This window comes from Cygnus atratus, chromosome 2, assembly GCF_013377495.2.
Source record: "Cygnus atratus isolate AKBS03 ecotype Queensland, Australia chromosome 2, CAtr_DNAZoo_HiC_assembly, whole genome shotgun sequence".
NCBI classification, from domain to species: Eukaryota; Metazoa; Chordata; class Aves; order Anseriformes; family Anatidae; genus Cygnus; species Cygnus atratus.
In genome coordinates, this window is record NC_066363.1 from 141,809,380 (window position 1) to 141,836,645 (window position 27,266).

Consider the following 27,266-nt stretch of genomic DNA (forward strand, 5'->3'; position numbering starts at 1 on the left):
TGCTGTTTTTGAGACAAAGTCAGATGGAGGAAAACACGTCAGGAATTGTGTTGTATATCCTGCAGGATTACGTTGTATATTCCACAGGGGAAAAAAAATAATCTGCTTAGCAATCAAAATCAGTTTTAGTTTCAAGTCCTACTCTAAATTTTAAGAAATATATGTTGAGTTTTAAAACTGATCTTGAATAAAGCCTTGGTGATGCTATAGCCCAGGCTGAAATACATCATACATCTTCACTGTATTTGCCAAGAATCCTCAGTCTGAATCTATACTTATACCTGTTAATTTGACATTTTAATAGGGAAATAGTAATTTGGTTTTATGACAAGGTTATTTGTGACAGAATGCTCGGTTGTACAGCTGAGTTCTCCAGCTCCTCTGTATATTCAGGACAATAATGTTAGGGTTCTGTTTAAAAACACACTGATATTCTTGACAGCCATTATGGTTAAAGATCTCACTTTTCTAAGAAAAAAATTAAGAGGCTTCTCAGATCACACGTCTGCCCTTTCTTTTTATATCACACTCCAAAATTGAAGCTCACCAGATAAATTATAAGAATTAATATATTTCTTCAAAATACATGCATTACCTAATTTCTCTCTCTGAAATAACTTCTGGATTTTCTTCATAGTGGCTGGCTGTGTAACTAGGAAATATGCTCCAAAACATCTGCAAGTCTGCCACATATTACAAAGCATCTGCAGGTTAGAGGTCATGGGATTTCCTTGAAGCAGAGTAAAGGGAGCACTGGGGACAGGAGAGAAGGGGAAGAAAGAGTAGGCAAAAATAACAATAAAAATAAAAATTCTTGTACTGTACTGTTTGCAGAGATGAAAAGCAATAACAAAATGAGAATAAGAATGAAGAATGATTGCCCCATTCAACTGGTCAGTATTGCAGAAATGCAGCTCATTTATGATCAGAGAAAATAAAATTTTGGTCATCCCAGTAAAGACTTTCTAGATGCTATCATTTGGCATTCATGCATCATCATCATAACTGCATAAAAATTCGGATGAAAAATTTTTCTTTCACATTCATTCTTACTGTTGCCTAGGGTTCTGTGAACTAGCACTTTGTCATAAGCTGGAAAAATCTTCAAGATCTTAGTCCAAAGTCAAATGTACCTTTAAGTGGTAGAACCTTGTACCATTTTCTAGCAAAGTCACCAACTGTCTTTATCAACTGTTCCAAAATAATAGAAAAAAAAATACATTGATTTTGGACAATCCCATTGAACTGGGATTGAACTGATTTTAATTTATGAATTCATAATGCATGCATGATGACGGGAAAAAAAAATCTTATTTAAACTTAGTAGAGCAACAAACACTATATATTTCTACATATATGTAAAAATTAAAAAAAATAAAAATAAAAATAAAAATAAAAATAAAAATAAAAATAAAAATAAAAGTAAAAATAAAAATTAAAATTAAAATTAAAAATAAAAATAAAAACAGGCTCTAATGGGTCAAAAGAATAGTTCAATATTCTGTCTCCAATAGGAGAACTGGTAGATACTGTGTAATGAGAGCACATGAGCCTTTGCCATTATCTGCAGTACACTCCTCTTGAACTCCCTCAGCATCTGCAATCATTAGATGAAGGATGGTCATTAGATTGGGGGTGTATATACTCACCTATTCCTGTTTTAGATAAAGGATGTTAGAGGATACATACTTACCTTGTCCTCTCATCTGTTTAAGGACCTGGAGTCCATGAATTTCTCTAGCTCTCTAGAAAGAAAACATCTGATTATAAAATATCCTAATAAAATTATTAGGATCAGCCTCACGGTTTGAATCCTCATGCCCTACCTGACAGAATAAGCAAGCTATAAAGCATTTCTGGTAGAAACACAGTTCATTCCTCCTGCTAAAGACAGGCCAGAGGGTAACAAAGAATACAAGGCTAAAAGGAGAGCACCAAACTGGAAGACAGAAATCCTGTGGCTGTACTCCATGTCCCTGAGATTTTTTGTGTATATACAGCAATTCAATAAAAGACTGAAATGATTCTGGAGCAAAGATCAGAAGCCCCCCTGCAGTTACGGAACTTAGCTTCTGTAAATGACAACCAATACCTCCGAGTCTGCTCCGAAAGAGAAAGAACACATGGTCTGTCACCAAAATTTCTGATAAAAAGAGGACTTCAGAGGAAAAACAAAAAATCTTATCTTTCCCAACCTCCCCACCCCCCAACCCCCACCCCCAAAGTCTGATAGGAAAAAGCTAAGACATATTTGCAAGCCAAGACATATTCTCCAACTGACACTGTCTGGGCAATCACTTTTTTCTCTTGAACTGAATTTCCGTTTTGAGAAGTGACTGGGGAGAAACAAATCAGCCTCATTTTCAGTGTTTATTCATTTGTGGTTTATAAACTTTTAGTTAGTTTCATTGGTATTTTTCAATTAGATCAACAAGATTGCATGTGTGTCACTGAAGACATAACTTTAAAACAAGGAGTCTGGGCAGCAGTTTCTCCAGAGGCATAACCGCAGAGATACTACCAGCCAGTTTAGGTAAGGTTCCAACTTCCCTGGAGTTCAGAAATTCACTGGACTTCATTAGACATAAACAGTGCTAGCTTGCCTAAAAATAAAATAATAATAATAAAATCTGTTGAAGCCTTGAAAAGTTACACAATGGACTAAAGGTATCCTGTAGGTCAGGTTGCCCTAATACTTCCTAAATTTAATATTGTTTCTTCACTCCTGGCTAGAGGCTTCTCTTGAAAGAAACAATGCCAGGCTCGGTGTAGAGCTTTCAGTGAAGAACTAAACAGAAAGCTTATAGTGGTTTGTGGGTTACATTGTGAGAAGGGTACATTTTGTTCTTGTTGGTGTCAGTCCAAAATAACATCAGTCTAAACTTTATTGGAATTCATGCTGGCTTACACCATCAGAAGTGGAAGTGAACTAGTAGTGTCAAGAGACAAGTACATTTTGTTGGTGAAGGGAAAGAGATGTGCATTTTGAATTCAAAAGGTTCTTATACCATCTGCTGAGTGGTAGCATCAGTAATCAGTAGCATCACCCACGCTTTTAAAAAATCATGGCACTTTTGCAGGTAGTATCCAGTTATTTTTATTCTATATGCTATTTCATAAACATAAGAAAGTTGAAACATTAATTTTGGTCTTAGTCTGCTTGCAAAAGTCTTCTCAATTTAGAACCTGTCAATTAAGATTTAATATTTTTTTTTTTTATTTTAATCAAAAAAGAAACAAAGTTAACATGATGTTTCATGTATTTTTGTTTTGTTTTTAGCTGACTCAAATGAAAATCTAACATATTTATTTTTGTTCTGCACTATAAACTCATATTGCTAAGGGAAGACATATCTCATATGTTCTATAGATATTCAATTTTCTTTCATGGGCATCTTTATATATATATAGTACATATATATATAGTATAGTATATATAGTATATAGTGTCAGAGAACAATTTCCTAATACTGATATTTGTAATATGGAAGGTTTGCATTGCCATAATGTGGAGCACAATGTGTTTTTTTTGTTTATTTTTTTTTCTTTTTTTACCCAGCAATAAGGAAAGAAAAATGTAGTAATAATTTATCACTAGCAAGAACAGCTGAGATGCATTAAAGACCAGCCAGTCACAAAATAATTGCTTTAAATGTTCACCTGTGTTTTTACTAGAAGGTTAGGAGAATGCAGGGCATATTGAGGATACAGAAGTCCTAAAAGGAGGGTGAGGCTATGAAATTATCTCTTCTGAGAAAACTGAATAAAAGAATGTATGTTTTGGAAAAGGAGTTCTTTGGACATCATCTCAATGAAACATTTTTTTGTTAACAGATGAATATAGCACAGGAAGTTCTTTATCCTGCTAATTTGAATCTTTCCTAGTTTTAAACAAATTTCCAATAGTTGATGTTTAAAGTAGAGGCATACAAACAATGTGAAGACAGAAGCTCAACAGCTCCAAATCCTTCTGGTGTTTAAAGAAACAACTGGATTCAAAAGGTAGTGACAGTTCTGAAAAGGAAAAAATGTAATCTGTGGTTATTTAGCCTGAAGAACATGCTAGAGGGAAATCTAGCTGCAGTCTTCAGCTGCCTGAACAGGGTTTAGAGAGGAGACTGAGTTCAGGATGAATAATAACAGACAGAAATCACAATGACAAAATTCTTATTGGACAACAGGAGAAAACTTCCCTGTGGAGGTGGTCAAACACTGCAACAGGGACTAAAAAGGTTGTGAAATCCTCTACCTCAGACATATCTGATTTAACTTTGAGGTTAGCTCTCTTTCAACTGGGGCCTGGGACCAGATGGTCTATCTAGGTCCTTGCCAACTTCAAGAGAACTTCAAGAGAAGTATGATTTTATGACATCCCAAATACTATGAGTGCTTTTATAGAATCTACTGTGCAAAAGCAAGATAAAAATAGATGTCTAGGTCAAAGAAGAAACTACACATGAGGGCACTTGTTACTTAGAGATGAGTTTCCTGTGTCTATACTCTCAAGGAAAAAACAAATATGAAGATGACTAGGAAAAAAGAAATCAATGTGTTTCTAATGTATAGTGCCTGTATCCTTTTCAAACATGTAAATATCAACAAAACCATATCTGTTTGGAAAATCTCAATATTTTCCACTCCAGTGTGAGAAAATCTGCATCCACACACCTTCTCCAATTCTTCTGTTTGCATGCTATTCCGAAGGAATACACTCCTTGAATTAAAAAGGACCAAAACTATTTTAGTCAGAAGCTTGTGACAACATTTTATTATATTTTGTAGCATTCTTTCCATGACATGCCTAATACAGTATTTGTAACCACTATTAGAAGGATGGTACGAAGGTATTCACTGCACTTACAGCCAAATTTGATAACCAGTAAGCAAAAAGGCGGCTACAATTCTTATTGTCCTTTTCTATTATTGTTATTATTATTATTTTTATTTTAAAGTGAGCATTTAAAGTCCAAAATAGCAGCCCAGGATCAGAACAATCTTACTGTCCTTAACATTATTATGTTCTAGGTAAATATGAGCATATTCTAAATGAAAGGTGAAAACCTCATGGTTAAGTGGAAGTCCACAAGCAGTTTCATGGAATGTTTGTATGTGTCTAAATTCTGCACATTTTTAGCAATATGTGTCCTAGCTAAGTATGAATATATTTGTGCTTATAGGTGCTTTATTTCCCTAGTTTATTCATAAAACACACAACCCATAAAACTAAAAATAAGATTTGTGGGATTTTTCTAAAGTATATCTCAAAGAAAGATTTGTAGGGCTCTGTGGTCTCTTTTACCTTTTTCTTTGTTGGAGAACACTGGGACTCCATGTGTGCAGTAACGCAAGTACAATTTAAGCTAGGTCAGACAGAAGCTTTATGGACTTGATCACAGTGAGAGAGCATTCAGATAGCACCTTCCCCTCTGCTCCCCCTTTTCTGGCAAGCAGTTGCAGAGGCCCCACTTACTTACTGTTTCAAACCAACAAAAGATGTGAGGAGAATCATTAGAATCATTAACTGTTAGAATGTATGTTAGAATCATTAACTGAGCCAGATGTCAATCCTTGGGAGGGATGGGCTCCAGACAACCATTTCTTTTTATGTTAATAAGTCTAAATACCCATGCCTGGGAGAGATGGACTCCCTCAGTAGCTTGGTAAGTGCCACAGCTGACACTATGGAGCAATGGCTCTCGGTGGAGCCTATACAAGCAGCGCATCCAGTACATTCAGTATTATCCTAGCTCAGAAGTGAGTACAGGAGAGGGGGATGGAAACAACAGATTCCTATATTTTAGTTGAAAGGAATGATCCTTTTGTTAGGATAAGCATGTTAGACAGACCTGTCACAACTTAAATATAAATAATTTTAACACCACACCTTGGTTTGTGTAGGTAGCGGTGCAAGGTTTAGTCCTAGAAGTAGAATAAATTCTCTAACTGACAGCATAAGTGACAGCAACTTTAGTGTGGGCTTTTTTTCCAAGCAGATATTCAAAGATCTCCTCAAATACAAGCCAATAATGCAGGATTACCAAATTAGACATCCTGAGCCATTTCAACTTCCTACAAAGACATCCCCCTGCCCCCCCATCCCCAACCCACATGCAGATTAAATTTGCTAAACCTACAAGTAACTGGCAATTCTGGGATATTGACTGGTGCTTGACATACTTTTGAATGACTGATCTTACAGTGTTTTTCTTTTGATTCTCTGTACTCAGGTGTTCAATTGCTGTATCTGACTGGATCAAGACTAACAGAAATAAATCATTGTGCATCATATTTGAAAAACTACACGTACAATCTTAGATACCAAGAACTTCTGAAAAAAATTCTTTCCTGGTACTCAAAACATCTATCATCATTATGCCTCATCTTTAAAAAGTTACCCTTCTTTTTCTTAGACAAAATACACTGGGGATGAGATAGGAGTATAGATTAGCAGAAAAGACTTTTGTTTTACTAGTCTGGTAAATATACTTCAGAGCTGACACTCCACTGTCCACTGTGAGGGTCAGTACAAGGTAGTTTAGCCATATGAATGTGCTTTACAAATGAGAAAAAAATCCAGTTTGGAACTATTGAGAAATACAAAAAGATACTTAAAACATAGTAAAAAGTAAACATTTACTGGGTTATTTTAAAGTATATTACTAGAACCAACAGGACATAACTTTAAACCTGTATAAAGTATTATACATAAAAATGCATAGATGTACAGTAAATATGTTCATTTATATGTAGACAGCATAATATGTACACGTAGGGTCTGTTGCGTATCCATAACTCTAAGCAGTAATTCCTGTGGTATATTGTTTTAAAGCAGTTTTATTATACAACTGTTTCAATGTAGCAGGTGCTGAGAACAATGCACATTAACACTAAGTAGGTAAGTCATACCCATTTAATCTTGAAATGTACAAATATAGGGAAAAAAGGCCATAAATGCAATAGTACCTACACCTCCAAGACTTCCTTTTTTTTATTTAAATATGCACAAGTCCGCCTAATGGTGATACATAGGTTTCTTTCCTGCTTCCATTCAGTGTCAACATGTTGACCAAGCACTCAGTACAAAATCTTTGACACACTTCAGCACCACTTCCACTGATTCAACTCAGTGCGCTCCTGACCTTGAAGTCTTCAGGTCAAAAATAAGACGAAAAAATAAAATAAAAAAATATATAAATAAAACAAACAAGCTTGTGGGCTTCTTTTCACAAGTTATTTGCCACCAATACTGTTAAAGCAGCTGAATCGTAGTGCATCCATGGGCAGGAGCATATAGCAGCTTTTCTGCACTTCGCAAAAAAAAAATTAAAAAAAAAAAATCAAGTCTTTACTGGTTTGTTTTATCTGTAGCTAAAAAGATGCTGTGCTGCTTCTGAGCCCTCTCCATCAAATTCTTTTTCTTCTTTTTTTTCTCCTTTGTTTTTGTTGCCCTTCTTCCTAAAAAATATAAATAAATAAATAAATATCTATGAGTCAATTAAGTAAAGAATACAAGGCAATATTAGAATGTAGTCAAAGAACTCAGTGGCACAGAAATTACTGATGGAGACTGCAGATGTAATGCTCAGTTAATAAGCTTTGATCATCAGTGAAAACAGAACTTTTCAATACAGTACAAGAGGAAGCAGGATCCCCAACTGTCAGCACTTGTCCACATGCACAGTTTTGCTGGTATGAGTAATAATGTTTATGTGGGTCTCGATTTAATGGGATAATTCATGCAAGCAATGTTATGCAAGTGCTTAGGGCCCAGAGCCAAACAAGTACGTAGACTCTAACTCAACTAAAAGCTGGATACGTGCCTTAAACCCTTGCGTAAATTTGCTTGAGTGAGTAATCCTATTTAAGTCAAGTCCAATATATCCCTGATTTACATGAGAAATTAGGCATTGCAGCCCAAGTATTTGGCTCGATGTAGTCCTACATGCTTTGGCAGAAAGAATGCCGCCTCTGTAAAGAACTGCTATTATTGGTGATTAGCACACAGTGCCTAATTCTCACAGCACATTATTGCGCTGAAACACAAAATTCATTACGCACTTTCTGTTACTGGAAGTTCACTGAAAAATAACCAAAATCTTGAAATCAGGATCAATACAGGAAGAATTCTCAGAGATTCTCAGGGATTCTCAGGGTTCCTGAAATTAGAAAGATTTTTTTGCTCTTCACCTCTAATAATAAATCAATGCCCTTTGACTAATTTAGCAAAGATCCCATGCACTGAAAAAAAAATTTTAGACAGAAAGATCTTAATTCAGCATTGTGTTAACTTTTATATGTATGTTTAAATTCTATAAACTTTAGTAGGATTTAAGGAGATGACTGAATTTTGTCTTGAGTGAGAGTGGTCTGTGTTTTCTTGGCAGTATGATAGACTGAAATATGTGATCAATGGAGAAAAAATGACATTAATCTCTAGAGGTGTCAACCCTAAACTTTCAAGAAAAGTAAATTAATGTAAGAAAACAAAAAAAAGAAATTTCAAATAGCTGATAACACAAAAATGTGAAGATTTTTTTCTTTTTAACTACAATGACAGCACATTATTAACTGGGAGAAATGTTTGCTAGTATGACTTTGACTTACTTCCACAATGTTTTTTAACTAAAAGAATAAAGGCCCAAACCAGCATGAAACATTTTTTCTCTATTTGATAACAAGGCTGAATGAATCTGATTCTAAAATCATAAAAAATTATGATTCATTAAACACATAGGGATATATATTTAAGATTACATATTTGTAATCTGCTAATCTGCTGCCTATGCTACTATTCTTTAAGAATTATTACAATACTGGCTTTTAAAACAGGACAGGACATTAAGGTAATGAGAACATGAGTTTAGCCCATATTAAAATCGCAAGGGTCCTTGGAGTTTACTTCTGCTTCTCGTTAAAGTCTGGCATTAATAGTACTATGGCATTTTGCCATTTTTAAATCTAGTTAATCCTACAAAGTAAAACTTCAGTCCAACCAATCATTAATCAAAGCTGCTTTTAAGTTAAAACTCTTTAGTAACACTGTATCTAATGACTAGGCACACCTAATGAGGTCAGAGAGAAGTAATAGTTGACACAAAGGGCCATTACAACAAGATGGTTTTGATTACACAAATTTCCATATCACAATTTTGTCATTCTATTAGTTGGTATATTGCAAGGCATCAGAACTGGGTTGAATATATAGTTGAACATTGCATTCTGTATTGCATTTTAAATATACTTTTTTATATTTTTTTTTTCACCTGAGTCTTTGAAATATTATTAAGGAAGTAGCAGATGAGGGAAAAAACAAACTGAAACAAGTGACAATCCTGTTAGTCAGAAGACCACGAGAACAGTTTTGCTGTACAGTTTGCACAGTGATCTCACATTGTGAAGTTTTGCACTGTACAGAACACTCAGTAAAAAGAAATATAATTTCCAGTCAGTGCCACACCTAATTTTCTCTACAATGTCCTCCTGAAAACTAAAGTAAGAGCTTACTGCAAATTTCAGGTAGTAACAGGTTCTATTATTTCTCCTCTGAAAAGTCTGACATGCACAGGTAAAATGACACACAGCCTGCTTGGTGTGTACGTTTAAGCCTTACAAAATAGCTCCTGTAAGTGTCAAATCATATTGCTTGCTGATGCTCTGCAGCAGCCATCTGGCTGCCTGCATGGAGAAGGCAACACACCTTCTTTTACACGTCTTGCAGTAGAAACCTGTGGAAAGGCAGTACCACGGAGCCCTGCACGCCTCATAACTTGCTCTCATGTTATTGAGACCCTTGTTTGCTCATTAAATTTCAAGTGCTGTGTTGCACATAATAAGTTTTATTATTTTCATGACAATGCTAAACTACACAGACAATATCCAGATGACTGGCAATGCTAACACAGTCCCAAATGGCAACCGTCACTTTAACCAGAAAACTGAACATGAACAGTTTTCCTTGGCTAAACATCAGCTCCCGTATCGCTACCAGGATACAACGGAGATTAGAGATTAGCAGAAAAGCAGTGACTATAAAGACTAGAGAGTTCAAACGACGTATGTTGCTGAGGTCCCAGTGCATGAGAACTTTTATTAAATTCAGACTTCAATTACAGTCCTGATTCTGTCAGCAAAAGCACAGTCAACAGAAGTAACTTCCGAATGTCTTGCTACAGGCTTCTTTTGAAGAACACAATACAGAAAGCAGATCCCCAGAGAAGATCTGAGAGCCAGATTCTCCAGGTTCCCCAACAGCAGGGCCACAGGGTGAGGATGGCCATCAGAGGAGACCTTCCCTGGGTACCAGCAGCAAGCATGGCAGCAGCTCCCTCCACTCCAGGAGATGTTTCAGGGTGGTGGTGGACCTTGTCTACAGTGACACTTGGGTGGCCTCCTCCATGTCTGGCCATGCTCCCTGATCCTGAGAGCAAAAGCCCTGCCTCCAAGGCCCTCTCTCCGTTGGGGCTCTGCTGTTCTTAGGTTTGCTTAGGCTGTTATCATAGAAACACAGAATCATCTAGGTTGGAAAAGACCTCCAAGATCATCTAGTCCAACATTACGTAGCAAGTCCCGTCACTAATCCATGTCCCTTAGTGTCACATCCATATTTTCTCCAGGGATGGAGACCACCACTTCCCTGGGCAGCCCATTCCATGTTGAAAAGGAGTGGATATTAGCAGTGGTTTATTTTAGTCCAGAATTTACCACTGCACACACAAGGAAAATCCTGGCTTGGGGCAAGTTGTCTGAAGAGAAAGAGGGGGGGAACATAAGGACAGGTTTTACCTCCACTGTGTGGATTGCCAGCCCTCAGAGGGAGCAGGTGGATAAGAAAGCCAGACTAGCCTTGCTCTGCAAAAGCCTCCACTATGGGCCAGAAAAGCAAGCCACCCCTTTGAGTAAGAGTGACGAAGCTATTTGTAATAACTGCTGAAACCTATACAGCCCAGATTGTGTAAAAATAGGGTTGCTAGAAAGGGAAAACCCTACAGTCCCCCTCCACACGTCCTGGGAAGCACTGGGGCCTCACATCAGGCTCTGCCACAGCCTGTTACTCAGCCCAGCGTTTCCTCCCAGCCTGGCTCCAGCTCTCTCCCATCAATAGCAGGTTACAGCATTACTGTACAGGACACAGAGTGACAATATCTGAGATAATAATCCCAGTCCACATAGCCTATAAAACCTTTCTTATCAGAAACAGAGCCCCAGGGAGCAGATCGTTGAGCGCAGCACCTGGCATCTGCAGCCAGCAATGCTCTTTAAGCGACATCACATCATCTCCAGCGATAACTTGCCCGCCTGTCAGCTGGCAGATAGCCACGGGCTTTGTTTCCCCTTTCCAAGTTATAGGCCTCCACATCAGATCTGATTTTCAATCTTTATTTTATTACTGCAGACAACATATCCTTGAAAGACCTTGGTGTGAACAGCAGTGGGAGCAAATAAAAATAATTCAGTCAAAGAGCAGGATATCTGAACGCGGGCTGTTCAGGTTACTGTATTCCTGTTTCTATTTCAACTGGCTTTTCCCTTGCACGCTAACAAGAAAAAAAAAAAAGAAAGAGTGCCTCGATTTTTATTATCTGAGTCAGCTCAGAAAATAATTTAGAGAAATATGTTTAATACTTTGTATAGTCATGTGTAGACACTGAAAGATGTGTATGGCCTAAGAAAGAGCAGAAATATAGTTAGATTTGGTGTTCAGTTATTTAGCAAATAAAATCCTTAAAAAGCTTATCTATCACTCTGTATCTCACAGTTCTACACAGAAGCAAGACTGGCAAAGACAGTCAATAAAATCCTTTATTTCAATGTTATACAATTCGGCTTTGCTGTTTGCTTTGTAAATGACTAATGGATAATTCTTTTTTTTTTTTTTTGTTTCTACAAAGTATATTATTACAATCATCTGTATTTTTATAGTGTTATTCATTAAACTTTTTTTTGGACTCCTTGTTTATGGTAGGTGTATGGCCAACTAATATGCTGTGCAATGAAACATTATTGTTAGATAATAATGTAACACGGTTTCTAATGGTATAATAATATACAGGCAAAGGTATAACAACATCTAGGCAATATTATAATTCCAACATCAATTCCTGGGGAAAAAAAAAAAAAGTATTTATGCTAATATACACAGCAATTGTCTATACACCATAGAGTAATAGCTGTGAGTAACTTTGTCAATATGTGAAGGCCATTTTTTCTTTTATGTTGTTGCTATTGTACCACTTTATTATCATTGCTCCTAAAGCAGATGCATGTTGCTATATTAGAGATTCGTGCTCAGTTCCCTGGCTTGTCTCCTACCCTGAGTTCAAAGGGATTTGGAAATACTGCATGTTCCTGCTGGATTGACCCTTCTGGTCAATTCAGGATACACATTAGTTGGTTCAGAAGGAGTCTTCATTAACTTCTGTCAGCTGCAAAAGTGGCTTTCTCCAGGCAGAATTTGGGGGGCAGATTCTTAACACTCAGGGCCCAGCTGACTCTCTAGAATTAAAATGAAGCAGATATATTTACAGACTCCCAGCCATACTGCTTGAGGCCCTTGGCTCAGACATCAGCATCAGTTCAGTGGCCAAATTGTCCTTCATTTGCAGTGTAAATACTGTTGTACATACAGCTCTTCTAATGAAACATGTCCACTTCTAGTTTCAGCAGACAGAAAAAATGAAATGTGTTTTCATCCACATGAGGGCAGTAAGGATTTCAATCTAAAACATTTAACAAAAGAAAAGAAAAAAAATCTGCATCTTTACTTCACAGTGTAATTCCCTCACAAATTTTCAGTGTCCTCACATAAAAATTATTTTATTTCAGAGAGATCAAAATGCCTAATACTCCCTTCTTTATTTAAAACATTTTCCTCTTCCATTGATGACTACAGAATGATGGGACTTAAAAATGTCCCTTCTAGTATTTTCATACGCAGAATTTGCATTGCACTGTAAAGGCACAGTGGTGTCCTGGGATAATAGCATACCTCATTAAATGCACATTTTGATCTTTTCTTCTGTTTCATTTGGCCTTTTAGGAGCCAAATGTTGCACACTTGTAAAACATTCTCCTACAGATGTAGTTCTAATTAAGATCCTGAGTGTGGCAGCATCTCCTCTGCAGGGTGAGCTAGAAACGTTATAGTACTCAAGTCAACAAAAAAACAACATACAAACAAACAAAACAAACAAGCAAACAAAGGATTCAGTCCAGAAATTATTCTCCAATAGAAAATCATTCCCTGGTACTTTCAGTTGGATGAAAAATATCTGATACTGAAAGTGCTAGAGAAATACACAAATTGTTAAGAAATCTTATACATTCAGTAAAAGAAAAAAGAAAATCCCCACTGCTACTAACTCAAGCCTAAAGTGTGGCTAAAGCATGATTTACAAACTTACTCTGACAAGTGGTCCACAGGAAGACAACACAATGAACTTTAGCATAGCAAACCTTACATCATGGGCATCACTACCCTTATCACCTGTTACGGAGTTAATGACAGCTTTCCTAATAAAAATTTATTCTGCAGTTATTTTTTAACATTATCAAATTTAGGCTTAATTGTCTATGCTCAGTGTGTTCTACGGAAAGAATATGACTAGGGGGAGGTCAGCCAAAATAGCCATTTTGGGCAGGGAGTGAAAGAGATTGGGACTTGGATGGTGGCACTGGAAAAAAAAAGGCAAATGGGTTGAGGAGATGGGACAGAAGGGGACAAGTGTCAGAAACTAGTGCCTCATTCTCCTGGTTGAATTTCTGTTGTTGTTTGAAGTCTTACATAAACACATTTGCCTCAGAAGACAACAGAAAGGATGTTATGATCATATAAAGTACATAATCAGCCCATGCCACCATTTCTAATCCCAAAATATCAGATTTTATAAACATGGGTTAATATTTGCAAAGCACTGAAATATGAGAACAATGAACACCTTAGAAAAGTAACGAATTATTTAATGTTCTAAGGGTCGAATAATGTTGAGCAAATTAGGCCTCAGAACAATTACTGAGTAAAAATAGAAAAAAAAATCTAATTATACTATAACATAACTGATATGAAGAAGGAGGAAATGAAGGCATTTCTTCAGCTTTGAAGTGCTTGATTTTGCAAACTTAATGGTCTTATTTTTACTTTTTCATATAATACTAATAATTATATAAATTATACATATTTGTGGTCTATTGAAATTAATAAAGCTATTACAATAATAGACTATGAAAATGAGTTCCCTTATGTAAAAGGCACAGTTAGATGATTTTTGCGCATTCTTCTCTGTTTGACCTGAGCTTTCCTGATGAAAACCAGGGAAATTTCTGCCTTGAATAGACTTTGTACTTTCTACATAAATTGGTATGAAAACATTGGTAATGCAGAGCTAACTTGTGTGATATCTTATTCAGTTCCTGGCAGTCAGAATTCTGACATCTTATTTTCAACTTAATCATTTCACAATTTAGGGTAAATGATTATATCCCATCCTACACACAACACTGCATATAACTGGTGTCTGTATGTTGCCAGACAGAGATGAAGGATAATTTAAAAGAAGCACATAATAATTTATTGACTTAAAAAAAAAAAATCTGTATCCCAAATATCTGTATCTCAATCTCACTAGCTCTTTTTATTTCAACATATCCACTAAGAAGTGAAAGCTTTTATTACTTAAGGGAAGAATAAGCAAAGTGAGGTACTCTTTTCCTCCAAAAAGTACCTATCTACTTTTCATCTGGCCTGAATGAAAACTACTTAAGCAAAACTAAAATCTGATGTTCTTTTCTTCTAGACAATATCGAGTATCACCAGACATTGTCATCGAATTAAGAGAGAGATTCCTACACAAAGAATGGAATTTATATGTCACAGTCTCCTAAGAGTTCAGAGGAGTTTTCCTCAACTTCAGAGCAAATTGACTGAGTAGTCTTACATTGCTGAAACACAGCTTTCTCCACAGTGCAGTTTTACAACATGCACAGTAGATGGCAGTGAGATATTAACTGAAAAACGGTTTCCACTTCCATCAAAGAATATTCATTTTTCTTTGTAGAAGTATACCCATTTACTCTGCCTAAAAAAATAAAACTGATAGAACATAAAAATTAGGACTTCACACATACACACTCAGAAAAGAAAGCAAAAAGAAGCACATTGTGGGAAGAGGAAAACTAGCAAACTCTAGGTTACATGGAAACTCACAGAAAACTCTGATAGAAGACCTGAGTACTATAGATGTTCAAACGTTGGGTATCGTACTCCTTTTAGCCACAGTTATGTGAAAATATGTCAGTCTCCAATGCAGCCAAAATGTTAATCTAAAGTGGATTTAGCTCAGAATTCAAAAGTTCTGGACATTGGTGGCAAAGAGGTTACTCACCATCCTTATCTCAGTCAGCACCATGCCAGATCAGATGCTTTGCAAGCACAGCCAAGCAAAATATTTCCAATGGAAAGCTGGTTTGTTTTTTTGTTTCTTCCTTTCACAATTCAATATAAAGTAAATTTTGAAAGTAATAAAAAAAAATTATACCCAGTCAAGAATTTGCATACATATGTAAATATACTTTATATATATAGGCAACAGTTAGAACTGAAAACTCTAACTGGCTTTGAACTTCTATATGTTTGACTGAACTCTGATCTGACTTAAAACTCTTTTGTTGGTATTTTAAAATATTCTTTTTCTTTTCCCCCTTTTCTGCCCACTTTAATTCATTTTTTTATCTCTTCTTATAGTGAATATAAAATAATTTTTCTTGATATAACATTTATTTGTGGCACCTGCAAGATTTAATTTCATATTAGAAATTGCATCAAGGAATGTTCCATCCATTGTACTAAAAGTTCCATCAAAGGTCTCTTACAGAGAGAGACTACACTGGAAAGCTGATTTTATTATTTAGTTATTTATCTAGAGATTTTTGTTCTATAAAATACTATTTAGTTCTGAAGGGTTTATCTTTTTATTTCCCTTTAAGGATTCTGACCTAGAACCGAATACAGGAACAATTTTGTTCCACAGCTACAGCTCAGATAATAGTTTCAACAGTCTATTCTGCTTCTCTTTAAGTAATGCACAGATAATCTTTCCAAGACTCAGCAAGAAGAGAGGCTACACTGCACACCTGACTACTGAATAAACTACTGTCAAACAGGACGACCCCTGATGAATAGCAACTGAAAACCTATTGGTTTTTAATATATTATTTCTAATCATATGATGTAAAATGATTACCTAGGTCTGCTCATCAAGAGCGGTGTACTAGATAGCTGCTAAACCTGAGTTGCTCACATATGCTCATTTGGTTTATACTTGAGAAGGGGCTGAAACAGAAGATATTAATGCTGCCTTCCTGACTTTGGTCAGGTTGGTCTCTGTTTATCCTTAGCTATAGCAGTGTGCAATGTGTAAACTTTCCCCTTCTCCTCAGACATTTTTCTGGTGCGGGAAGAGGAAATACTTTCACCTGTTTTCTTCACTAAATCTGCAACCAGAACTTCACTCTATCCTTTATAGTTTTCACTATCGGTACTATGGTCATGATGGGGTCACTGTCTCAGTTTTCTAGTTACAGAAGACCAGAAGACTTCTGTATAAGCTTATCTTTTCCATTACTCCCCCTGTGCTGGTGCAGTGCAACACACTTTCTATACCTAATGATCTGAATTTAGCTTTCAGGACCTCCCTTTACCTGCACACTGTGGCCACAGACTTCTCCACAGCATTCACTTTAAGTTTCTCAAGGGGTCCCGTGGGATATACTGCCTTTCTACCTGGGAGAGTAAGTTGCTGAAAGTTTCCCAAGGTTATTGCATATCCAGTTACTGACCTTTCAAGGATTCAAACCCCCCCAGAAGCAAGAGGGGAAAGACTTCTCTGCAGCTATTTATAAAGGCAGACACAGATAATTCTTCTGAAGCTGTAACTCTGTAATCATTTAATCTACCATAAATTCAGGCAGCCACTGAAAAGGGGGAGTTACCCTTCTTCCTGCTTTTACCTCCCTCACAGCAGCTTGTTCCCCATCCTTCCCATGTGTAGGGGCCAGGTCATCATCAAACAGTATCACAGAATACCCCCAAACACTGTACCTCACCTGTCTGCTGTGTTTTGGCTGGGCAGCCAGCACCCTCCCCTGCCCCTTCAGGAGATGTCTCAGGAAACAGCACAGGCCAGGGCCATGCTCCTGTAGGCATGTCCCTGGCTGGGGAGCTCTAAGCAGAGTAATGCAGATGTGGATCCTTGTCTGTTGATGCTGGTGACAAAGCAGCCCCCAGCACATTTAATTAACTCCTATTGACATAGTCACTATCTTTGAGCCATGGGCAATCTGGATTTAAGAGATGTTCTGATGTATATGGCTTTATCCCTAAATGTACTTCAGTAGTTCTCTTGCCAGCTTAGAATCACAGAATGGTTTGGGTTGGAAGGGACCTTAAAGACCTAATTCCATGGGCAGGGAGCCTCCTGCTTGAACATTAGCACTTTTCCATGACAGCCTATGAGGGCTCTTGGACATACTGCACACATGGAGCCTGCTAACACCCGTAAGCATGCTAGGTATATTTATGTTGCAACCAGTTGCTTCTACATCATATAGCTACAGAAGGGTTATTCACTATCTGAAGCTTGTAAAAGGGCACTTTTCTGCCTAAATCCTATTTATTTCCCCATAGTCACACATCAGTTTTTCACAGATGTTAAAATTAATACTGCACAGCCATTGACAGAAAATAAATAGGTATAGTATCCAATATGGCACTGTATCTTGCTAAAACTTTTGTTTGTGCACAAGTATCATCAAGCCATTGTCACAATTTTAGAAACAAACCACAAGCCAATAACCAAATTACTCTAGGCTTATTACTAGACTTAGCAACTTCAAGTATCTTGTTTGCCTTGAGGTTAACAGAAGCAGTTCTTACCTGAAGTTCACTACATCAAGACTGTTTCAAACCTGTATATCTTTACAAAGTCTGTAGAGGAAATAATAAATACCTAGATAAGAAAATTAGACATTGCATGTCTCTTTAAGAATGCTCATTCTTAAATTAAAATTAAAAACATGGTTTATTCCTTAAAACTAAAGAAGATGCGCTGATTGCAGGTGAGAAGCGGGTTCAAGAGAAAGTCTAGTGAGATTTCTTACATAAACATGAACTATCATATATTGCTCTCTTATGCTGTTGACGTTAATAACTTGTTGGAGAAAGGCATCCGGTATAGATCTGAAGGAAACAAAGGATCCACCACTTCCTCTGGTAATTTTTCCAGCAGTTAATCATTCCACTGTTAGAAATATGCACGCAATTCCTAACTTAAATTTTAATATCCAGCTATTACTTCTCATTATACCTTTCAAAATCAGACTTTTTCTCTTTATGCGCTGTAGATCATCACCTTTTTTGAGAAGTTAAACACATGTGTTTTTCTGTTTATAACATTAAGGTCATTTTGTAGCCCTCAACAAAAAAAAAAGTTTGTGACTCATCTCTGGTTCAGTTTTTCAGTAACTTTTATAAATAATGTTTCTCTCATCAGATGTTTCAGTTCTGCTCATATATAGGCTAAAACTAATCAGTTTTACTGTGCTTTTTCATATTACATCATTACAGAGCCAAGAAATGCATGCTTGTTCTTTTTTTGTTTTTGTTTTCTCACAACATTGTAGTAGACTCAATATTTCTTCTAAGAAACATTTTTTTTTTAATATATATGCAATTCCTCATCCTGCAGGTATGCATTCATAGGTCAATACTTCTTTGATCTTCCGGTATAACATTACATTTAACTACATGAAAATAAATTGTATTTGAATGGGACCACTTTACAAAGCAAAGAAATTATTATACTAGAGTACTGTTTACTATTATAAACAGAATTTTTATTTTAATTTTTAAATAGGATTGACTGAAACAAACAGCAATGCTGTATAGTACCATATTAAGGCCATCATAACTTTCTCCTTGACATCCAGCCAGCATGTGGTTTAATTTTACTGTGGTAAAGATAAGAAAACTTTATAGATCTATAAAAGTCCCAAGTTTAAACATATCCATTTCAAGTACAGTAGCTATTCCTGCCTGTGACTTCTGTGATGCTTTTGTTTGCTTCGTTTCTACAGACGCAAATATTAATCTAAAAGGAGATCAACTGATTTTGCAGAAGCTTTCCACATATGAATGTACAGTATCATTCGTTACATGAAGAAATTTTATCTTGAAATGAATTCTGCATGGATAAACTTATCTGCCAGTTGTACAATAAAAATAAAACAAACCACATTGGGCTGGACTTGACTGTAAGCCTCTTAGAGCCTCTACCAACTTTTACATCAGAAGCTGCAAAAAATAGACAATAAAATGTGATTTGACAGGGAAGTGCCGTAGAACCTAGAACTGTTATTCACCTTCACCATAAAAACCTATGTCTAGAAAGAGCCATGAAACCTGAACAGATTGCATTTCCAGAATGAAATGAGTATTGCCGAGGTTATGAGGAATGCCCCTTTCTGGATACAACTGGAGCAGCTGAGGACATTTGCCCCAGCAATGCCTCAGTGCCCAGCACCTGGCAATCATTGCTCTCACAGCTTTGTATGCAGAAGAGACTGTATTAGCAACTGCTAATCCACATAAGCAGAAAACAGGGCCTGCAGGACCACTCAAGCTATCTACCTGGGTCCTTAAGGCCACCCGGATGACCCTGCGCAGGACTGAATGGGAGTGATCCTCTTCCCTCCCTGGCACAGCTGTGTAGCCGTGAACACGCGGAGCAGGGCAGCACTGCCTTCAGATAAGTAGCAAACATGCAAATCTGAACAAAGTTTACATTGAAAATGACTTTCCTAAACTGAAGTTACACCTCGACAATAAACTTATCCACAAGAGCTGTTTCACATACTTAGACTGAATAATGAGCATGAATTTCAACCCTAAGTGCATCACTATTTAAACATGTTGTATTTAAAACATTTATATATATATATATCAGTACTATATATATATAGCATGTATATATATATAGTGTATATATATATATAGTGTGTATATATTTATATATATAGTACTGATTTTAAGAAAAACACTGAAATACTTTTTTTTCCTACCCAGAGGTTACAGACATGGATATGTTAGGGGAATGAATGGTCTGCAGCACCTCTGTTGACAGCCTGTTGCTGCAGATGCTCTCAGCACCACAGGGGGCTGTCTTCCCCCCTCATATACACAGCAGCTGGATTCAGCCTTGGCATCACATGATAAGAAGCAGTATAACATGGTGTCTAATAATACATATGGAGTGGACAAATTAGGTTATCTTCATATTCTGACTTACATCTGCAAGAAAGACAGAACTATATTTCCACCATCAGTTTAAAGTCATTCTAAACTAAAATGAATACTGAAGGTTTTTTTTCCTGCATAAAATATTTAAAATATATATTCACTGATAAAGCTGAAAAAAAAAGAAAAAAAAAAGTGTGGATGCTTTGTTAAGACAAAACGGAAAACGAATATATGAAATAAACACAGCATGTAGCTTAAGGGCCACTTGCCATAAAAGGCTTTTCCTGACTGGAAGTTACAGATGTACTTAAAAAACAGATGTACATCAAAGGCTGTTGATTAGAACCACAGAGAGAATTAATTATCAGTTATTTTTCTTTCAAAAAGAAATTCTTTATTCTAATACCAATAAAACCTTAGTATGTACAGAATGAGTCTATCGGTTTAATTAACTATATGAAAATATCAATGTATATGCTATTCCTGTTCCACGTCATCACTCTCTCATGGATACTTTGGGTGCGCTTCTGACAGATGCTTCATTGGCTTTGTTATTGTGTGACAGTGTTAGGTTAAAGATATTGCATAACTGAAATTGTTCGAGATCAATTCATTTTAAGCTTAGAAAACAAATCCCTGATGCTAACAGTTCTTTGTGGGCCAGAGGTATTTCCACCAGTAATAGAGAGCCCATCCTGAACACTACAGCTGGTACAGCAGGACAAACCACAGTCCTTGCTAAACTGGTGGCCAGACACAAGTAGTACAGGTTTGAACACTGTCCTGAAATACCACCAGCTTCCCTGGCACATTTCTGACTCATGCCAAATAGTAATTCTCCCAGGAATGGTACATTCCTTTCTGTACATTTTTTGCAGAATATCAAGAGATGATGAAAGAAACCTTAACTCTTTAAAACTCTTGACTAACTTCAAATTAGTAGCTGTTTTTCAGGCAACAACTTTTACATTTCTGATTTGGGACGCAGTTGTGATAAGCCCCCAGACTGCAATGTATGGATCTAAAAGCAGACATCTGAGTGCATACTTTGACTGCATACTCAGCCTGGGCTGACACTGTTTCAAATGCTGGAAGGAAGTATTTATTTGAATCAAGCTCAGTTAAGTGATTATCAGCTTCACACATTGAAGTATAGTTGAGCTCTACTGAATGCTAATTATTTCATCATGTTAGCAAATACTCATTTCTTGGCCAGTGTCTTCATCACAATTTGTTCCATGTGTTGATGTAAACTGTCCTATAAGATTAATAGTGGGTGACAACTGGATCATTTTAGGGTGTGACATACTTATTAAATTAGTTACAAACATCCACTCAACTGTTTATTTTATTTACTGAGACAATTAATCCACCATTTATGTCACTTTCCTTCTCTTTAAATAAGACTGGAAGACAACATTTTAAAATTCTCCTTTGCTGACTTCAGGAAATTCTTTTCAAAATTCTGCTGGAATTTATTCTCCTTCTAATTGAGCTTAACATCTTGCCGATTTCCTTCTGTGTAGCCAAGTGATAACTGACTCCTTAACACTATCCTTTATTCTCCTTAAAGTGCTGTACACACATTTGGCTTTGATGTGATTTCTGCTGTTGTTATTTTTTGTGTAAATAAACTTTAGATAATAGCAATATCCCCGGACCAGAATTGAATGGTAAAGATAAAGTACTAATATCCAGTCAAAAAGAAATGTTTGTAACAAAAGTATGCATTTCTACCTGGTTTGCCTGTCTACACAGAGAATTAAATTTTCCACAATTATATGAATTATTAGTTAGAAATTGTCAGTATTGTAGTTTTCCTCTAACAGAACTATAGAAACATCCTAGGTAGAATAATACTCTCTGTTAATTTTATTTGTCATACGTACACGTTTTTGTTTATTAGTGGATGATTAGTAGTAACTTATTTCCTATGATGTGTAAATTTTCTCTTCAAAAAAGTTTTTGATGTATTAGAAAGTTAAGAATCACAAAACAGATTAACTCTCATATCTCTATGATGAACCTTCAGAATGCACTTAATAGTTATATATATGTATGTAACTAAACACAGCAATCCTGCCACCTATACAATAAGCATGCCACACAGAAAATTAAGTTTTAAAATGAACATTAAGATTTAACATCAACATCACAAGTTCTTTGAGTATATTAGTTATTTGCAAAGTTAAATTTTCATTCATACACAGTTGACTTTTAAAAGAAAATACCTTAGTCATTTGAATATTTTGTAATACTGAAAATAATTCAACCACTTTAAACTACTGATCAGTTTCTGCATGGGTCTATCCAAGAGAAGAACCACACAGAAACATTTAAGAGTCATCTGTGATATAAGAGCAACAAAGCAATTATTCATTGTCAGGAAATGTGTTTATTTAGATTAAATGACCATTACATTGTTCTTTTCCAAGAAATACAATTCAATGCTCTTTAGACAATATGCTGTTTAAAAATATTTTGACTTAATAAATGAGATTGATTTTTTTTTAATCTGTATAAATATACAAGTGACATACTTGTGAAACAAGGCTTTCCATGCCAAGCATCAAATATGGGGAATTTTTTATGATTTAGTATGAATTCCTGGAAAACACCATTTATCAGAGAAAAAACTGGCCAAACTTTCACAGTATCTGCTCTAACAGGCGCCACTGCAACGGAATTCAGACCTACAAATAGGCCAAGAACAGAAGCTAAAACTAACAATGAACAATGCAATATGTTACAAAGAGGGAAAACAGCTTTTTTTTTTTTTTTTCCTAGATGGTAATAGATGGGATTGATTTTGATCCATAATTTACATAGTAAAGAACTTAACTGGTCTGATTTCATCAAATATTGTTTTGATAAGTGATTCCATTCTGAATTTTCATTTCAATTGTTTGGCAATGAAAATATAGTCATTTTTGAAGAGCTGACTTATTCTCTTCTTACGTGCAAGAATTTCTGCTTGGGAACACAACTGAGTTTTCAAACAACAGATCAGATATAAGAAGTTTGTTCACTCCATGCTGACCAGAAATCTTGAGCAATGCACTGACCCTTGAATTTCATAAATCCTCAAAAACATAGGTTGATAATGTTACAGGCTGAGACAAACAGCTGGTAGCATCAGAACACAAGAACATTGAAGTGGCTGCTCTGGGTCAACCAAAGATCCACCAAAACTACTATTGGAGCAGTGGCCCCAAACTAATATGTCAGTATCTGTATAAGCGGACGAAAATAAGTGCTCCCTTTCACAAGAAACTTCACCATCATGCATGAGGCCTGGTGTGTAAGTGGCCACGCTGAGCCACTTTCTGCAGAAGGGCTTGTAAACAGTTTTTTGCTGGGGAATGCATTTTCTGGTAGAATACTTGGAAGTGAATGCCGAAATATCTGCCTTTCTGATGCTCAGTATCTTCTTTGCCACTTCATGATTGTCACATTGCAAAGCTGGTTAAGATCATGTATCTGTGACATTTTGGCTCCTAATTTTTCAGCTGATTACAGATCATGCCAAACTTCCTTTGCACAGAAGGGTCAGTAGAATTTGCATGACACTGAAAATGCATGAAACCTAGTTTTAACAAGGGAAAAGCATAAGAAATGTATTGAACCTGCAAGTCTCACAAGTACTGCATGTGACATGAGAGATCAGAAATGATAAGGGAACATCTGAACCACTGTATCCAATAAGACTAGAAGATAAAGGGATAAAGAGTGGAGTTAAGCTAACCCTAACAGTGTTCTCGGTTAAAATCAGGAGACCTTATTTCATGGCCCCATGATTCGCACCAGGTCCGTTCTAAACATTACAGGGACATGAACCAACTTCTTTACCAATGCCAACCTACAGTATCACTCATCTGTACAGAGGCTGTCAATGAAAAACTCATACCTTCATATCATGTGAATCACTGCAACTCTAATTTAAATGCTTTATGAATCAGGCTTACAACATCTGGAGGAAAGGCTCAGAGAGCTGGGACTGCTCAGCCTGGAGAAGAGGAGGCTCAGGGGGAACTCATCAATTTCTATAAATACCTGAAAGGAAGGTGCAAAGAGGACGGAAACAGACTCTTGTAAGTGGTGCCCAGTGCCAGGACAAAAGGTACTGTGCACTAACTGGAACACAAGATGCTCTATCTGAACATCAGGAAGCATTTCTTTACTGTAGGTGTGACAGAGCACTGGCACAGGCTGCCCAGAGGTTGTGGGTTCTCCTCCTTGGAGACCTTCGGACACCTCCTGGACACAGTCCTGGGCACCCTGCTCTGGGTGACCCAGCTTGGGCAGGGGTGGCACCAGGTGGCCTCCAGAGGTCCCTTCCAACCTCAACCATTCTGTGATTCTGTGATCTCTATTTCAATTATCCTAGGTTTACAGCCATAGAAAGTATTGCATACTTTTGCTTATGACTTCCAATTACTTACAGTTTTGAAAACTTATCCTGAATGTTGGTTACAAAAGATGAAAGCATGTGGAGACACAAATTTCAGACAAAATGACTGAATAGTTGGCAAAACTTTATTCTCTCTTGCAGACCTCTACTTTTAAGATTACCTCTTTTATAAATTGATATCAGACAACATTCTGAAATAAGAGCTTTATCATTATCGGGAAAGGAAAGAAAAAATGATTTTCCTTATGCTTAAATGGGGTCAGAAAAGAGAAAGGCATCTGTTAATATTCTGTGCTGATGTTCACTTATTCATCCAGCTATTGTACTAATGCAAATCATAAGAGTTTGTTGCAGATGTGCAGCTATATATAATTCAGCCAAATCATCTGGTCTTTTTGCATTGAGAATCTTCACCAAGAAGATGATAGTGGGTTTAATGAATATATTAAAATAGAATCTTAAGCACAGCACCTTCCTGCCAACCCTGCCACAACCATCGAAACTGCAAACTTTCAGTTGTAAATGTTATTTTGAGAAGATTAAAATATAGACTGTCTTAGAAACCAAGATACAAGTTGCTAATAGATTTCAGACTTTAATGTTGACATTTCAAGACAGAATCTTTTCAGGTTCTACAGTCACTAATGATATTTCTTATTATTACTGTAGTAGAGAGTCAGAGATTGACAGAGTCATTGTACAACAGAGCAGGTGATTTACGATCGTAGAAAAGAGACAAAAATGCTTTTAGTACCTCAGTTGTAAGGACAGAGCATCCACAGATGTAACAAAAAATGACCTTCAGATAAACCAAATGAACTGCGGATGTTTTGCTTGAATTACTGCATGTTAGATAAGCTCTAATTACATTTTTTATTGTATATTTTTTAGACAGCTCTCTACATGTTTAAAAATTGCCCATGATTGCCTGCAGTTTTCCAGTGAGACTTAAGTCTTCCATAAGGGCAACATCTACAGCTGAACTAAAATATCATGTGCTCTAAACGATATATCTTTAAGGCACACTTGTTGCATCACTTGTTTTTCTTGTATTAATAGAGAACTATATAATTAATAATAAAGCCACGAACTTTCTGACAACGTTCTTACTTTCAAGACAGAAAACAATACAATTGTTACTTACAGTCTTCTTCAAATAGTATTTTGAATTCAAACTACGCCTACATACACACTGATCAGCCTTACTTAAAGGCTGTACAAATATCCCCACATTACTCAGAGTATCTATTAAATACAGAACAGTATCACCACAAAACATCAACATTGTCTTGTAGGTAGAAAAAAACAACTGCCTAGACAAGTTACATAAATGAATTTATTTCATGCAAAATGAATGATAGCTCACAAAAATGTAGGAGTGCTTTTTAGCATGCGTAAATAAATGAGGCATACAGAGTGGATAACACTGGTTATGTAAAATAAATTAATTAATTAAAAAAAAAAAAAGGAGCAGAAGGAAACTGGGAAAGGCAGGAGGGATGTCATTAAACAGATAGAACCATGTCAAAGACAGAAGGAAGAAGAATGCATGCAGAGGAACTGAAGATCTCACAAAATAATTCTGAAATGTGCTAAAAGCCTGATAGTCATTAGGCCCAACTAAAGGCAGAGGGAATGGCATGGAGGAATTAGGGTGAATTTATGTTAAGTGTTGTTTTTTAATCACCCTCTGATGAAATAATTACCTGTTTAATATGTTATTTTCTTTTTAAAAAACATTGTAATTATTTCATAGGAGGGCAGTAATCTGATATCATTACGTTCATCTACTAAGCTCAGCAACTTCAAAAATTCAGCTTTTGTTGCAGCTCCTACACATTGATACATATACCTGGAGCTGTCATTTGCAGCATGCACCATGCACAGAACCTCTACAAGCACTTGCCAGCTAATCTGTCTTTGTATGAGCATCCTGAGTGCAGTGTAGCTCCATCAGACAAAAATACCAAGGCTTGTCTCAATAGAGAACTGACTAATTATGCAGAAGATTTGCATGGAGCCATTATGAAGTATTACCAGACATTTTTTTCTCAAGTGACTTTAAAGATATATATATATTGAATTTTGTTGTGGCTATGTTTAGAGAACTAAGAAAAAGGGATGGGGGGGCAGAGTAGAAATTTCCCAAGAAAAATGCACAATGTGCACAACAGCTCTGTCTCCTCTCCAAAACTGTATTATTCCATTGAAACTCATTTATTGTTCTTACCATGAGATAGAGTTTTAATGTTATTTACTAGCCACATCTTGACATTTAGAAAAATATCTGTATATCAAGTAACACAATTATACACAGTACAATAACAATATAATCATACAAAACAAAACACAATCCTTTAACCACCATCTGAATATTTTCATATGCTTCTGCAATTCCTACTTTTAGCCAGTACTGGAAGCTCAAAAAAACTGAAAGAATGATTGTTTTTATGGCATGACTTCAAGGAAAGATTTTACATGTTATTCACCTAGTGAAATGTTTATCCTTTCTTTTTAAGGGTAAGATAAATTAACTCATGTTGAAGCCTTTTTGTAATAATATAGAAA

The 27,266-nt window shown here is 36.3% G+C and overlaps 1 protein-coding gene across 1 annotated transcript in view; it reads right to left on the reverse strand.

Annotated features, from left to right (window-relative positions):
• Positions 1-7,345: 7,345 nt before the first annotated feature.
• Positions 7,346-27,266, reverse strand: part of RSPO2 (R-spondin 2) — a 108,952-nt gene continuing 89,031 nt past the window's right edge. Inside the window, exon 5 of the mRNA XM_035546266.1 lies at positions 7,346-7,455. Within this exon, the coding sequence (XP_035402159.1) occupies positions 7,346-7,455 (110 nt within the window). The remainder of the gene's footprint in view (positions 7,456-27,266) is intronic.